The following is a 14,936-nucleotide window of genomic DNA, read 5'->3' on the forward strand; positions in this document are numbered from 1 at the left end:
CATGGAAAATGCATACTATCTATGCTATGAAAAACTATGCTTGGGTTCCAATTATTTGAACTAAAATAAACTTGTAATTTTTAAGGTGTATTTATTTTTATCTATTTGAAAAGCAGATATATGTATATATGAGAGATAAGATATATATGTCATATATATATTATATACTTCCATCCACTAGTTTACTCCCCAAATGCCTGCAACAGCCAGGGCTAGACCAGGTTAAAGTCAGAAGCCAAGAATTCAGCTCAGGTCTCCCTCTTGTGTGGCAGGAACCAACCATAATCCGCTGCTTCCCAGAGTGCAAATTAGCTGGAAGCTAGAATGGAATCAGAGGTGCAACTCAAACCAGGCACTCCTATATGGGATACTGGCATCCCAGGTGGCATCTTAACCCACTGTATCACACCACTAGCCCCCTGAACTATTTGAAGTCCCCCATAGGAATCTCTCTGCCGTATACACACATGCGTGCATGCTGGTTGCTGTCTGATGTGACGGATGCCATTCCCCAGATTGGAGCTCATCCTCCAGTTTTTGAATGTTGTTTCTGATGTACTAAACTTGTCAAGAAGAGAAAGTATTTCTGCCTAAATAAATTCACAAATGACAGTTCCATAGTGGGTCATTAAAGGGAAGGTGGACGTTTTCAGGAAATAGCTCAACCTTTTAGGTTGAGAGCATAGAGAATTCTACACGATTCTGAACTTGAGGATATACACTAATCTAACTCTGAGGTGTTCGCATCCATATGCACACATTAGGGCTTCAGGTAATCTGAAAGAAGCTGATCTCCACTTAGTATTCTTATCTCTACAAGAGACAGGAACCTGCATTGGAAATTAATTTATTCATTGCCTGCCCACATCAACTGCATCTGTACATATGTACCTATGGCTATGGCTTGTGGGGCTCCAATTTGACACCTGCTCCAGGCCTGAGAATAGGTCCCAATGGGAAGAGCAGATGGGGGGGAGGGGCGGGCAAGGAGGCTGCCGTGGGCATTATTCACGCTGCGTGCAGGTGCCCCCACCACGGCCCCGTCCACTCACCCCCCTGAGCCCCTGGGAATTTTGCTTCCAAAACTAAGCTCACACCTTGTATGATGGGACATGCGAGATACTTACCGGGCAGAGGAGATAGGATCACGATGGGATATGCGAGGCTCTGCCCATGGAAAGTGCTTGGAAATTAATCCCCAACGTGGACCAGCTCTCAGCCAAGGGCAGAGGGGTCGGGGAGCTTGAATGAGCAGTGCTCTGGCTTCTACCTCAGAGGCGCTCTTACCCTCAAGAGAGCGCCTGCCTGGCCAGCTTGCCAGGCCAGCTGAGGCCACGGCCAGGCATCCATCTCCTCCAATTGTGAGTACCTCCCTTGCACGAGAATTCCTCCGCCTCAGGGGAGTGAGCACCGCGGTGGGGGCAGGGATGGGAGTGAGGAAGCTGCGGTGGTGTGTTTTGTAGCCCAGGGGGAGGACTTGGTTAGGGGAACCAATGACGCAGCAGCGGGAGAGAGGAAGCTCTCAGGAAGAAGTGCAGGAGAGGAGGCACAGCTTTGGGGAGGGGCGCAGGCCGCCTACCCACTGAAGCCCGGAAGGGAAGCAGCCACCAAGCCTCAGAACGCTGGCCACTCAGTGGGCCTGGGGGTGGGATGGGGACAGACATCACTTCCGCTGCCTTCCCTTGGTGAAAGAGTGAGACCATCCAGGGGAAGTGAGGAAGAGCTGCCGCCGGCGGGGGCCCAACGCACTCTTTGAGGTGTGAGGGCGCAGAGTTGTGCGCGAGTCGCCAAGCCATCTGCGGCAAAGCCAGCGGACGCGGACTCAACCCGACTCGACTCCGATCCCGGCGCCTGAGAGGCCTGAGGGAAAGAGCAGGGTGTTGACTGCCGGCGCAAGAGTGAGTTGGGTGAGGACACAACAGACGCTGGGCCAGGCCAAGGAGGTTGAGGGGCCATGCTGACACTGGAAAGACGGGAGCTGGCTTGGCGCTGCAGGCTGTTGGAGGGGCGCCCCTGCAGGAAGTGAGACAGGATAGGAGGAGGACCCGGTCAGGGAGCAGCAGGCTGCAAGTGGAGACTGGTGTGGAAGGGCAGATCTCTGGCCTGACCAAGGTTTCTGGATGCATGTCTGGGGGTTGAGGATAAGCCCACTTAGAGGGAGACAGGGCAGGACAGGGACAAACGCAGAGCGAACGCGTGGGGTGAAGGGTCGGACTTTTCAGATGAGGAGACAGGACCCGGCAGCGTCCATTCTAAGAGCACGCCTTGCGCTCCCACTTTTATTTAGGGGGTGCCAACAATTCCATAAGCCAACAGGCAGTCGGCAAGGGTATACAACAACTTAAGGATCTGGGAACAGGAATTCGGTCTGGAGGTCTACGATAGGGATCGGATCGGAGCTGTGCTGTAGTTCTTCACAGAGACAGGCCCATTTAGGTGCTCATGCAAATTTACAAATTCCTGGAAACACCCCAGGTACCAATTAACGTCCGTTAGCCCCCTGCTGCTCCGGCTGCCACATTCCTTTGGGGGCAGGTGTACCCATCCCGGGCCTGTTTTGGTGCGAGCAGAAACTGTGGCCGTGCCTCTAATTTCTGAACAGTTTGCTGTCTGAGAGACGCTTATGCAGCATCTTCTACAGAAAAGTATAGCACATCAAACTGGAAGCCTAGATGGATGCAGATTCTGCTCTATGGGTTCCTCTAGTTCCCAAATATTCCACACTGAGCGTACATTATTGGGTTACCAGAAAGAAGTTTTTAAATAAAATTCCCTTTATTTGTTAGCAAATCAATTTCCACTATTCACAAGTACCCAGTCCACATGGCCAGGAAAGTTCTCATTCCAGAATGGTATCTGTATTTCCAAACTTCTTATAGAATCATTCAAAATGAAATCAAATGCACGACAGAAGTATCACAGTGTATTAACCATATACACATATACTTACGTGCATACATATATATACACACACATATATGTACATATATGTTTGTATTTGTTGCATACACATTAAAAAGCCCTTAAGATATCAATGGGATATAGAAGTAAGGAGGACCCAATATATGGTACACAGAATTGGGGACAACTTTTCCTGAACCTTAATTTCTTATCTTTGAATAATATAAGGATATTATCTATTAAAAATTAAGCTTAGCCGGCGCCGCGGCTCAACAGACTAATCCTCCGCCTTGAGGCGGCTGCACACCGGGTTCTAGTCCCGGTCGGGGCGCCGGATTCTGTCCTGGTTGCCCCTCTTCCAGGCCAGCTCTCTGCTATGGCCCGGGAGTGCAGTGGAGGATGGCCCAAGTCCTTGGGCCCTGCACCCCATGGGAGACCAGGAGAAGCACCTGGCTCCTGCCTTTGGATCAGCACGGTGCGCCGGGCGCAGCGCGCCAGCCGTGGCGGCCATTGGAGGGTGAACCAACAGCAAAGGAAGACCTTTCTCTCTGTCTCTCTCTCTCTCTCACTGTCCACTGTGCCTATCAAAAAAAAAAAATTAAGCTTAAGGCCAGCACTGTGGCTCACTTGGCTAATCCTCCGCCTGCGGTGCCGGCACCCCTGGTTCTAGTCCCGGTTGGGACGCTGGGTACTAGTCCCAGTTGCTCCTCTTGCAGTCCAGCTCTCTGCTGTGGCCCGGGAAGGCAGTGGAGGATGGCCCAAGTGCTTGGGCCCTGCACCCGCATGGGAGACCAGGAAGAAGCACCTGGCTCCTTGCTTCAGATCAGTGCAGCGCCGGCCATAGTGGCCATTAGGGGAGTGAACCAACGGAAAAAGGAAGACCTTTCTCTCTGTCTCTCTCTCTCTCACTGTCTAACTCTGCCTGGCAAAAAAAAAAGCTTAAAATAAAATGAACCCTGGTTGAAATTTTTAACAAAAAAACCTTCTAAACATTGAGATTTGAAGAACTTACATTAGAAAATGATGGTTTGCATTGGCAAATGAGTCATTCTTTAAACAGAATTCCCTCTAGTACTTTTTAAGAAGGTTCCTTATTAAAAAAAATTTTTTAAACTAAATTCCAAAATATAGTTCCAGTCCGAAGACGTGTTGTGATACTCTTACCACAGGCTTAGGCGCAAATTGCACTTTCCACAAAACACAAAGGTTAGCAGAAAAAAGTTGAATGATTCACCACATACAATGTGTATGCATCACCAGCAGACAGTCACATGTATTGGGTGTGGCTCCAGAGTTTAGAGTAAGAACATGTGGCATGCAAGTCGCAGTCCAATGGAGAAAAGGGTGATCAAAGCCTTCCAAAGCAAAGCCAGGAGTTTGGAGGCGTAGGATTGCAAATCCTCCCCGCATGGCCGTGAGACTTGGTGACTCACTTCATGATTCGAGGGCTGGACCCCGAGCCTCTGGGTTTCAAGCTCCCAAGTCAGTGTCCTCACTTGTGGTGCAAGCTCCCTGCACTAGAAAGTTCAGCGGAGGTGAGGGAGGATGAAGCTGTCGTCCATCATAGAATGAGAAACGGATTGGAACAAGCAGGAAACAGATGAACCACTGGCACTTGACAGTTAACCTGAGGACCTCTGGCCATGGCTGCCCACTCATGGCTCATTAAAGAATTGATGATAGAACCCATGCCTTCCTGGGCACCAGGGGTGGGCACAGGAATTATGTGGCAATACTCAGGTATAAAGCAGTCCTTCTGAAAAGCCAGGACACGTGTGCAGGCACTTCAGTAGACGGTCGCCACAGGAGAGTGAAAACATGCAAAAACAAAGGCGAGAGAACTCATAGACCCTGAGAATGAATCCACAGACTCCAAAGGGCCCAAGATTCCTGGGTCAAGTACAACCTGACTGGATCACTCTGAAAGCAGGCGACCTGCAAGAGTTTGTGAATCATCTAAGGCACAAAAATTACCTGTGCGATGAGGTAAACATCGAACTTGGTTTTCCACAGGAGCAATGTTGTCTGTCCCCTGTGCTCCACAGGTCAGTGCTTGTCCTAATGAGTCAAGATCCGCTATGCACCAGTGGCTGTTTTGTTTCCCTCACCGGAGCACTGGCAGAATTTGATGTATCACCAAGGGTAATCCCCGTGATACCAGACCTGCCACCTCCCACTGGGAGTCCCTGCAGCCAAGCTCAGCGGGGTGCTATGATGCTTAATAGTTCTAACAACGGTAAGCACCAGTCATATCAGCTTCACTTCAACAACAGTAACATCTGTATAATACTTTATCAAATGTTTTCATGTCTTTTAGTTCCTTTGGCTGTAAACTTGTGAAAGAATAAATGAGAAAGAAAGGAACTACAGCTCTTGTAGTTTTTAGAAAACTAAGCCAAGTACAAAGGTAGCTCAGAAAGTTCGTGGAAGAGGAAAGTAAATTAATCTATGCATAGCTTTTCATAATCGGCATTTTCCATTAACTTTCTGGAGGGAAAGCCTGTATGCATGGATTTCAAAAATGTCTGCACTAAAATAAGTGTCTCTTTTAGTGCCATTTTTCCATGAACTTCCTGAAATACGCTTAAATGTAGGAATCTCAATCTGCCCGTTTCCTTCATAACTCTGGGCAGACAATCACTGTCGTCACAGTCAAAAACCTGGGACCCATTCACCTGTTATAAATTCACACAGACACACACACACACCAGCACTTAAATATAGACAAGTACAACACTGCACACAGCCTGAGAGGACGAGGGTAAGGAGAAATGAGTCAACACAGTGTCCTGCAGGTGTGTGTGCACTGGACACAGGTGCATCCACACCGCACAGGTAGGGATATCAGGGACCTGAAAGTGCTTGCTGAAGGCCTCCACAAAAGAAAGTTCATCGAAAGTCTCCTGACTCCAGAGTTTACCCTTGACAAGCACTAGGTTCCAGGAAAATGGAACTATGAAACAGACCACAGTCCCGGGACTTCCACGTCAAACCACAGGCCACTCCCCTCCCCGCCCCGACCAAGGAGATTTCAACAGTGTTTTGTGGGCTGGCATCCTATTACAGACACATCATGAAGCAGAGAGGGAAACAGCCTCACGCAGCAGATGTCAGGGCAGATGCTAGTGTTGAGTTGCTGCTCACAAAGTTAGCTGGAATTGGATGCAATGAAACGCAAGCCTTGCTGTGTCCTTCTGGAGGACTACCACCACCTAAACTAAAAGGCCTTATCTGCACCTCACCACGATTAGGTTTAAATGAGTACAGAACTACACATTTTCCTTCATGTTCCCAACAACTAAGCTTTCTCTACCTTACAAATGAGGCTGAAAAGCTAGCTGGATTGAGTTAGTGTCTCAGAGAAAGGGAATTGCGAGGCACAATGGAAACTCAAGATTTTCGTCTCTGTGTCGTTGGCTTTTCCTTTGTGCCATGCCATCTCTCAGTTGTAGAGAAGGACAGTTAAGTGGCCACAGGCTATGTGTATCCAACTGAACAGACACTGTGACCACCAGCTTGTGGCCTTGACTGTATGAACAACGGCTTTGGGAGATTATCATAACATGTAAATTAGACACAGTTCCTTAATGAAGCTACATTCTAAGCCCTGTGATGCTAGCTACATAACAGCGTTTTTATGAATACCTCTCATAGAAAATCCACTATAGATGAATTTGACTTTCCCATACTTACAAAGGCACCCTCAAGAGTTATTTTCCTACATTCCTTGACATCTTTTTAGGAGCATCTGCATGTGCAAGGAATAGTGTCCTCTTATGTACCATATCATTCCAGTTTACTGAAGTAGGAAAAAAAGTCGGTAGACCACAACTGGCTGGAGAACTGTGGGTAAGCTGCTGTCACTCCCAGGACCTCGGCTTCCTCATCTGTGAAGGACGGGCTTGACCACAGGACTTTCAGTCTTCCTCCCAGGTCTTTTTCAAAATATGGTTCCAGGAATTACAAAGAAAAACTTTCTCTTGAAAAAAAAAAAGTTCAAGTACAAAAAAAAAAATTCAAAACCTTATTTTAAAAATATCAAGGAAGGTTACTCCCTCAAGGCATTGCCAGATATCTCTCGGGCCAAGGGCCGAGGACGAAGCAAAGATAACCTTGAGCAGCTCTGGTCCCTGAGCCGGACTCTCTCCCTGGCCTTTGGACCAGACGAGCAGAATGTATTCGTATGGCTGTTGATCCCAGTGCAGCTGCCAACTGGGAGGACATCCAGCCAAGAGGAAGGTGCTTCTCTGGGGATTGAGCCCTGATCCAAGTCTTGCCTGAAGCCAATGTTATCCACTTGTGGATTTCCAGATACCGGAGGCAACAAATCCCTTCTTTGAGTTTGAGTTGGGTGTTCTGTCTCCAGTACCTGAAAGCTTCCAACCGAGACAGAATTGGACATTAAGGTGTAGTTTCTGCTCCCAGAGTGGCTGAGCAATCTAGGCTAAGAACAGCAGTTCTTGGGGTGCTCAAGGGAAGTTTAAAATGTACCTAGTCCCCCCTAGTGTCTCACAGGTGAACAACCCAAGGCCAAATATTCTCTTCAAGATGCACAACTAAAGTCAGGGCTACAGCCTAAGTCTTCAATAAAAAAAGCTTTCTAATATTCATACTTGTCAAAATAATTTGTTTTAAGATCAGAATTGATCATTTGAGAAAAGAGAACATTTCCAGCTACTGGAATGACAGGTGGAGACCAGCTCATCATCTGTCACTGATTCCCACGTTGGGTGGGAGGTTGGAGGAAATAATCAAAGGTTCCTGTCAGGGCTCCGAGTCCACAAAACTCCCTTCTAGAATGAAGGCTCTTCCTGTGGCACAGGGAATACTAGTCTCTTCCTTAGAGTGAAAGCAGGCTGCGGCATCTGTCTCATTCTTCCGCTTTTGTCTGCTTGTCGGCTCACATCATTGTTAACAGCAGTGAGGATGGACAGGATGTCTTCATGCCTGTGGGCAGAGGGGAAGATGATTTTCAATCAGGATGAAGATATTACACATCAAGCTTTGGAAAGATATCACGTGCCACAGCTTGGATGGATAAATGGCAGATACCACGTTATATTAATAATGTCCTCTCTGTTCCTGGTTTGAGCAGGGATACAAAGAGTTGCATGGCACATTGGAACACACTTAGAATACAGACGTTGACCAATGATGGCAAATACACAATACTCATAACACAAAACAGTGCCAAGTCCAGAGGAGGAAGTACTGGTTGAGAGGTAAAGAGAAGGCCCCATGGAGGAAGTAGCATTTGAGCTTGACTTGCAGGAGGAATAGCATTTACCAGCACATTCTAGGGGTGGGTGTAACTTATCACTACAGCAAACATAGGCTCCAGGGACAGAACCCAATTTTGAATTGTAGCTCTATCACTCACTAGTTGTGTGGTCTAGGCATGTTACTTCTCTGTCTCTCAGTTTTCTTAGCTCTAAAATAGGGATCATAGTAGTCCTCATGAGATTTGTCATAAGAATTAAATTATGATGAAGCTGGTGCTGTGGCATAGCGGGTAAAGCCACTGCCTGCAGTGCCGGCATCCCATATGGGCACAGTTCGAGTCCCGGCTGCTCCACTTCCAATCCAGCTCTCTGCTGTGGCCTGGGAAAGCAATGGAGGATGGTGCAAGTCCTTAGGCCCCTGCACCCATGTCGGAGACCTGGAAGAAGCTCCTGGCTCCTGGCTCCTGGCTCCTGGCTTCAGATCAGCACAGCTCCAGCTGTTGTGGCCAATTGGAGAATGAAACAGCAGATGGAAGACCTCTCTCTCTCTCTCTCTCTCTGCCTCTCCTTCTCTCTCTCTCTCTAACTCTGACTTTCAGATAAATAAATAAATCTTTAAAAAAAAGAATTAAATTATGCAATTTGGATTAACATTTAGAACACTTGCTACATTAACCCATGATCAATTTTTTTCATTTTTAGTAGTTTTAAATCTTTAATAAGTGTTTTAGCTTTAACACAATAATTTTTACATTTTGACATAGTCACTTCATATGTAGACATTATACACATACATACACACACACACATATACTCTTTTTTCTTGAAAACATAGACACTGATATCTCAAAGTGAAGGATTCATAATGATGATAATATGGGGAAAGAAGGTATATTATCACACATGTGGTATGATTCAGTGAAGCAACATTTATAACTATATTGCAAACAATAGGACAACCACACAATTTTTATACTTTCTCTATATTAACTTTCGTAAATAAGACAAAATGTGTGTTGTCTTTCTAGATCTGACTTATTTCACTTAGCATAATGATCTCCAGTTGCATCCATTTTGTTGCAAATGTCAGAATTTCCTTCTTCCTTATGGCTAAGTAATATTCCATCATGGATATACACCACATTCTCTTTATCCAGTCATCAGTTGATGAGTCCATGTGTTTGCTACTGTGAATCGAGCTGCTATCAACATGGGAGTACAGGTCCTTCTTTCATATGCTGATTCTCCTGCTTTCAATATATTCCCAGGAGTATGGTAGATCTATTTTTTAATTTTCTGAGAGATCTCCACACTGTTTCCATAATGGCTGTGCCAATTTGCACTCCCACCAACAGCACATTGGGGTGCTCTTTTCTCTACAACCCCATCAGAATTTCTTATTTTCTGATTTTTGGATGATAGCCATTCTAACTGGGGTGAGGTGATACCTCATTGTGGTTTTTATTTGCATTTCCCTGATGGCTAGTGATCCTGAGCATCTTTTTGTGTGCCTATTGGCCATTTATATTTCTTCTTTTGAAAAATGCCTATTCATATCCTTTGCCCAATTCTCAACTGGATTATTTGTTTTGTTGTTGTTGAGTTTCTTGAGCTCCTTATATGTCCTGGTTATTAACCCTTTATCAGATGCATAGTTTGCAAATGACCATAGTTTTTAGTAGCATCAATTGCCAGTCCTCCTCCTCTTCCTCACCATCATTATTTCTCAGGTGATGGATGCAGGTTCCCAGGCTGCTCATCTTGCTCGGCACAAGCTGTTCTCTGTCTCCAAATCTTCTTCTGGGTGAATCCTCATCATTTAGTCTCACCTGGACTGTAATCTCCATGAAGAAGCCCTTCAAGTGGCCCCTTACTCTCTATATCATTATCCTGTTTTGCTTTGTTCAGAAATTGTGTCATTGAATACTCACTTATTCCCAGTTTGTTTGTTTGTTTGTTTTTTTTGTCTTAGCATCATTGGACTTGTAAACTCCAAGGAGTGAAGATTTTTATCTCTTATTAACAACTGCATCTATAGCCCCTAGTTCAGTACCCAGTAGGCTAGGCACATAGTAGGCCTGCAATAAATACCACCTTGATGATGAAGCCATACACATTAGCCTTTGATGGCTATGGTGATGATGAAGGAGTTGGTCAAGAAGAGGCAAATGTTGACTTTGTGGTACAGCAAGTGTGAAGATGGCATCCCATATGGGCACTGGTTCATGTCCCAGCTGCTCCACTTCTGATCCAGCTCCCTGCTAATGGTCTGGGAAGGGCAGTAAAAGATGGCTCAAGTGCTTGGGTTCCTGCCACCAACGTGGGAGACCCAGAAGAAGCTCCTGGCTTCTGGCTTTGACCTGGCCCAGCCCTAGCTGTTGTGGCCACCTTGAGAGTAAATCAGAGGATTAAAGATCTTTCTGTCTCTCTGTCTCACCCTCTCTCTCTCTCTCTCTATCTCTCTCTCTCTGTAACTCTGACTTTCAAAGTAAATAAATACATCTTTTTAAAAAATAATTTATAAAAAATAGAATAAAAGTTGACCAAGGCTCCAATGCTGACTTACAGAAGAGCATTGTGGCTATTCCTAGAAATTCAGGAGTAGGAGCTTCTAGAGAGGTTTGAGAACATTAATTCAGAAATATGGGTACTGACGTGAGGGCAAACAGCAACACACAGGTGGGATGTCTGGCGATCACTGAGGTCAACTCAAGCAGTCGTTCATCAACCCAGCAAATACTTATCAAGCTCAACAACATATCAGATATTGTGCCAGGTGCCAAGGATATAAAGTTGAGTGAGACAAGGTTTCTACTTTCCAGGAATTTAGAGATGAGTGGACCAGAGATGACAACACAGGAGGTGTTTTCATGGAGGTGTCAGTGGCCTATAGGTATAGCTAAATCTGCCAAAGACAGGGAATGTGGGGAGAGAATGGGAAGAAGAGTAGGAAGTGGAAGGGAATGGATGGGAAGAGATGGGAAGGGGAGGGAGGAGGGAAAAGAAGGGGGTTTAGGGTGGAACTTTGATGAAGGGGAAAGCAAGAGAGAGGAGAGGCAGGGAGGGGAGGGGAGGAGGAGGTCTAGGGAAGAACCTTGGTGAAGGCCCATTTCGTGGGTGCAGATAAGGAGCATGTGGTGTAGACAGAAGAGAAGTTGCCGGAGCAGTGACAAACAGAATGTCCAAGTCAGCACAGTCATGGGGTAAATAGGATTAACAAATTAATACATGAAGGAACAAACAGTACAAACAAAAGTCTCCCATGTTTTTGTCCTTGCTCTTCCCTCTGCCCAGCACACCTTTCACCCCATTTGTTTGCTTAACATCCGTTTTCATCTCTAGAAGCTTCCTCAGATCCTCCAAATCCTGGTGAGGTGCTCATTCTGCATGTTCCCGTATCACCTATGCCTCACACTGTGTACTTACCACCTGAGGCTGCTCTCTCTCACTTATGTGTTTGTCTATCCCTTTAGCTTGTGAGCTACCTGAGGGCAAAGAGTGTGGTTTGTTGCTTTTGTTTTTGTTTTTAATTCCCTGTCTTACTTTCCAAGTCTATGCTAATGCTTAAGGGAAGTTTGTTGGATGGATGGATGGATGGATGGATGAGTGTGTGGATGGATGGGTAGATGGGTGAATAGGTGGATGGATGAATTGGTAGATGGTGGATGGACTAACAGATAGATAAACAGGTGGCCGGAGAGGTGGATGGACGTGTTAAGTGGATGGAACAACTCAGAACTCTCACCTTGGGACCAAGGCTTTCAGATGATTACACAGAGACTGGATGTACCAGCTGCCATTCTCCACATGCCGAAGGGAGGCATAACCTGGAACAGTAGCCAGACCAAGCAGGAAATCAGCCTCGACAGGGATACTGTCCTGAAGGGAAGGAGGTACACACTCAGGATTCACAGCATCTGCTTCTATGGGCGCAGAAGATTGTATCTCTTTCCCTTGACAGGCCTGGATGAAAAAGAGTTTAGGTTTGCCAGCCAATCCAGGGCATTGCTTGGCTGTGAAGTGGGATACAATCTCCCGAATGGGGATGAGGACCCCGTCTGAAGAGTAGACAGCTCCAAATATGCCATGAGTCAGAACACAGAACACGAAGCAGTCCCCATCATCATGGTCTGGGTGATGTTTCTCCTCCTGCAACAGCGCCTCCAGGTCTTCCTTAGTCTTATTATCACACTTGTGTACTTTGAACCCGAGCCACTGGAACACGAGCTTCAGGTACTCTGGACAGAGAGGGGGGAAAAAAAAAGAAAATAAGGAAATGAAATGAAAAAGTAAAGGAGTAAAGCAAACCGAATAGTGAACAAAAATTGCACAGCAAACAGCCTAAAGCTTTGGACTTTTTTTACTTCCATAACAATAAAATCTTACAGTTGCCCTGTCTTCTTGTAGTATGCATGGTGCTGCCACTGCCGTCCTGGGAATCGGCAGTGATGAGGAAGCTAAGGCCGTGTGACCCTCCCGCGGTCAGGCTCCCCATTAGGGTGCTGAAACCCAAGCTGTCTCACACATGCACTCCCCAAAACCACAGAGTTGTAACTAGCCAGCAATGCCTGCCACTCTTGAACAGTTGGGTGACACTCCAGGCACATACAAAAGGCTCAGCAACATGATCTTATCCTTACACTGAGATGACAATCAAAGTTCCAGAAAGAAAAGAAGAAAAGAAAAAGATGTTCAGCTCTTCAACTTGCAGTTGGTACACTGTTGTAGACTCACCCGCGTCCCTCTGGGTCCCTCGTCTGTCTGACAGATAGGTGGTAAATATTTCGTTGTTGACAATGACACAGCGGCCTCTGTGCTTGCGATCCATCCTGTACACGTTGGCTTCCTTGAAGAACGAAACCGAACCACTTAGCAATGAGCCTCACTTTAGGGAGTTCAATGGTTCTTTTTTTAAAACATTTGAATAAGTATTCTAGCAAAAGTATAAAGTCTGGAAACTTCTTGTATTTGAATTGTTCCAGAGAATGAAGTTTCACACCATCAGACTTTAGTTTTTGGCTCCTTTGAGAAGAAACATATGAGTTAAGACAAGTGGCAATGCTGGCTTCTGAGTACCCCTGGTGACAGTCATCTGATTTATGGTGTTTATGGGACAGGGCAGCCATTTGCTCTCTTTCTCTATATTTTGAAAGTGCTACAAAACACACACTTAAAGAGAATGAGAAAGGTCTTCGCGGAATGCATGGTTATTGATAAGAAGGTGGAACAGAAATGCTAGGACAAAAGGAGAAAAGCCCCGCTGGGCAGCCTGCAGTGCTGGTGATGCAGTATGTGGTCTTGATGTCCCATGGCAAAGTGCAGTAGAGCTATCATCAGTAGAGCTGTCCCAGAAGCAAGAACTGGCCCTGGGTAGCCCAGTTTTGTTCTTCTTGGTTACACAGGTCACAATGCATTGGAATAGCTTTTCCAGCTTGGTGAGTTGGCAGGAAGTTTATTGTACTATGTAGGTGGTCTACTGATTCCCTTTGGGTGCCGGGCAGCACCACCTCCCGAGGGACTCTCCACAGCTTCTTTTACACTGCTGCTCACTTCCTCAATAACAAAGGCACTGGTCCTGGTAGCCTCCCCTCCTTCCTCCTGCATCCTGCGTCCTGTGTAGAGCTGGAGTAACTGGTTCTAACCAATCGCCCCGCTGGGCCCACTGTAAGGAATATCTTGTAGCACCCGTTTTGTAAAACATGCCTTTATACATCACTGCAAACCTTTGGGATTATCCACACCTATTATGCATAGGAATTCTGAAGTCACATATGAAAGGACTGGTGATTCTAAACCCTCTGCATTCAAATCGTGCTGCTCTGATCCACTACTTTGAAAGCGATTCTAAACAGCACGTATTACAAATTAGCAGAGCTGGTTTCAGCACAGCCTCTGCAGAACTAAAATGATCCCCCCGAAAATGCGGCGCATCTTTGATCCAAGCAGAAATGAAGCCGCTTTGGTTGAATAAAAACAAGAAAGAAAGAAAGAGAGAAAGAGAGAAAGAAAGAAGGAAGGAAGGAAAGAAGGAAGGAAGGAAGGAAAGAAGGAAAGAAGGAAGGAAGGAAGGAAGGAAGGAAGGAAGGAAGGAAGGAAGGAAGGAAGGAAAGGAAGGAAGGAAGGAAGGAAGGAAGGAAGGAAAGAAAGAGAAAGAAAGAAAGAAAGAAAGGAAGAAAAGAAAGAAAGGAAGGAAGGAAGGAAGGAAGGAAGGAGGGAGGGAGGAAGGAAGGAAGGAAGGAAAGAAGGAAGGAGGAAGGAAGGAAGGAAGGAAAGGAAGGAAGGAAGGAAGGAAGGAAGGAAGGAAAGAAAGAGAAAGAAAGAAAGAAAGAAAGAAAGAAAGAAGAAAGAAAGAAAGAAAGGAAGGAAGGAAGGAAGGAAGGAGGGAGGAAGGAAGGAAGGAAGGAAGGAAGGAAAGAAGGAAGGAGGAAGGAAGGAAGGAGGAAGGAAGGAAGGAAGGAAGGAAGGAAGGAAGGAAGGAAGGAAGGAAGGAAGGAAGAGAAAGAAAGAAAGAAAGAAAGAAAGAAAGAAAGAAAGAAAGAAAGAAACTTCCCTTCTCCAGAAATAACCCCATTGGTAGACAGGACAGAAAGCCACAGCAGCATCACTCCATATTCAAAGATCAGCACATCTCCGAGTGCTACCAAAAAAAAAAGGAACGGAGAGTCAGAGAAAGAGAGAGGAACAAGTCAGAAAAAGCTCAAAGCCCCCAGAGTCATTACGGGCTGGACCCCGGGCAGAGAGCCCTGAAGAAAGACCGGACTCGTGTGCTGGTTTCAAGTCTTAGAAAGTCAGCAGGTGCCCTCAACAGTTCCA

General features: G+C 46.1%; 1 protein-coding gene across 5 annotated transcripts in view; it reads right to left on the bottom strand.

Moving 5' to 3' along the window:
* Positions 1-2,756: 2,756 nt before the first annotated feature.
* Positions 2,757-14,936, bottom strand: part of CASP10 (caspase 10) — a 42,021-nt gene continuing 29,841 nt past the window's right edge. For 4 of the 5 annotated variants that reach the window (XM_008258926.5, XM_089327933.1, XM_089327934.1 and 1 more), the window contains 3 exons: positions 12,858-12,969; positions 11,869-12,361; positions 2,757-7,848 (listed from right to left, as the gene is read on the bottom strand). In XM_008258926.5, the coding sequence (XP_008257148.3) occupies positions 7,695-7,848; positions 11,869-12,361; positions 12,858-12,969 (759 nt within the window). In that variant the 3' untranslated portion in view covers positions 2,757-7,694. The remainder of the gene's footprint in view (positions 7,849-11,868; positions 12,362-12,857; positions 12,970-14,936) is intronic. The other variant, NM_001099966.1, reaches the window with a different exon arrangement.

This window comes from Oryctolagus cuniculus, chromosome 3 (genome assembly GCF_051225735.1).
Source record: "Oryctolagus cuniculus isolate XC-2025 breed Fujian yellow rabbit chromosome 3, ASM5122573v1, whole genome shotgun sequence".
In the NCBI taxonomy this organism is placed as follows: Eukaryota; Metazoa; Chordata; class Mammalia; order Lagomorpha; family Leporidae; genus Oryctolagus; species Oryctolagus cuniculus.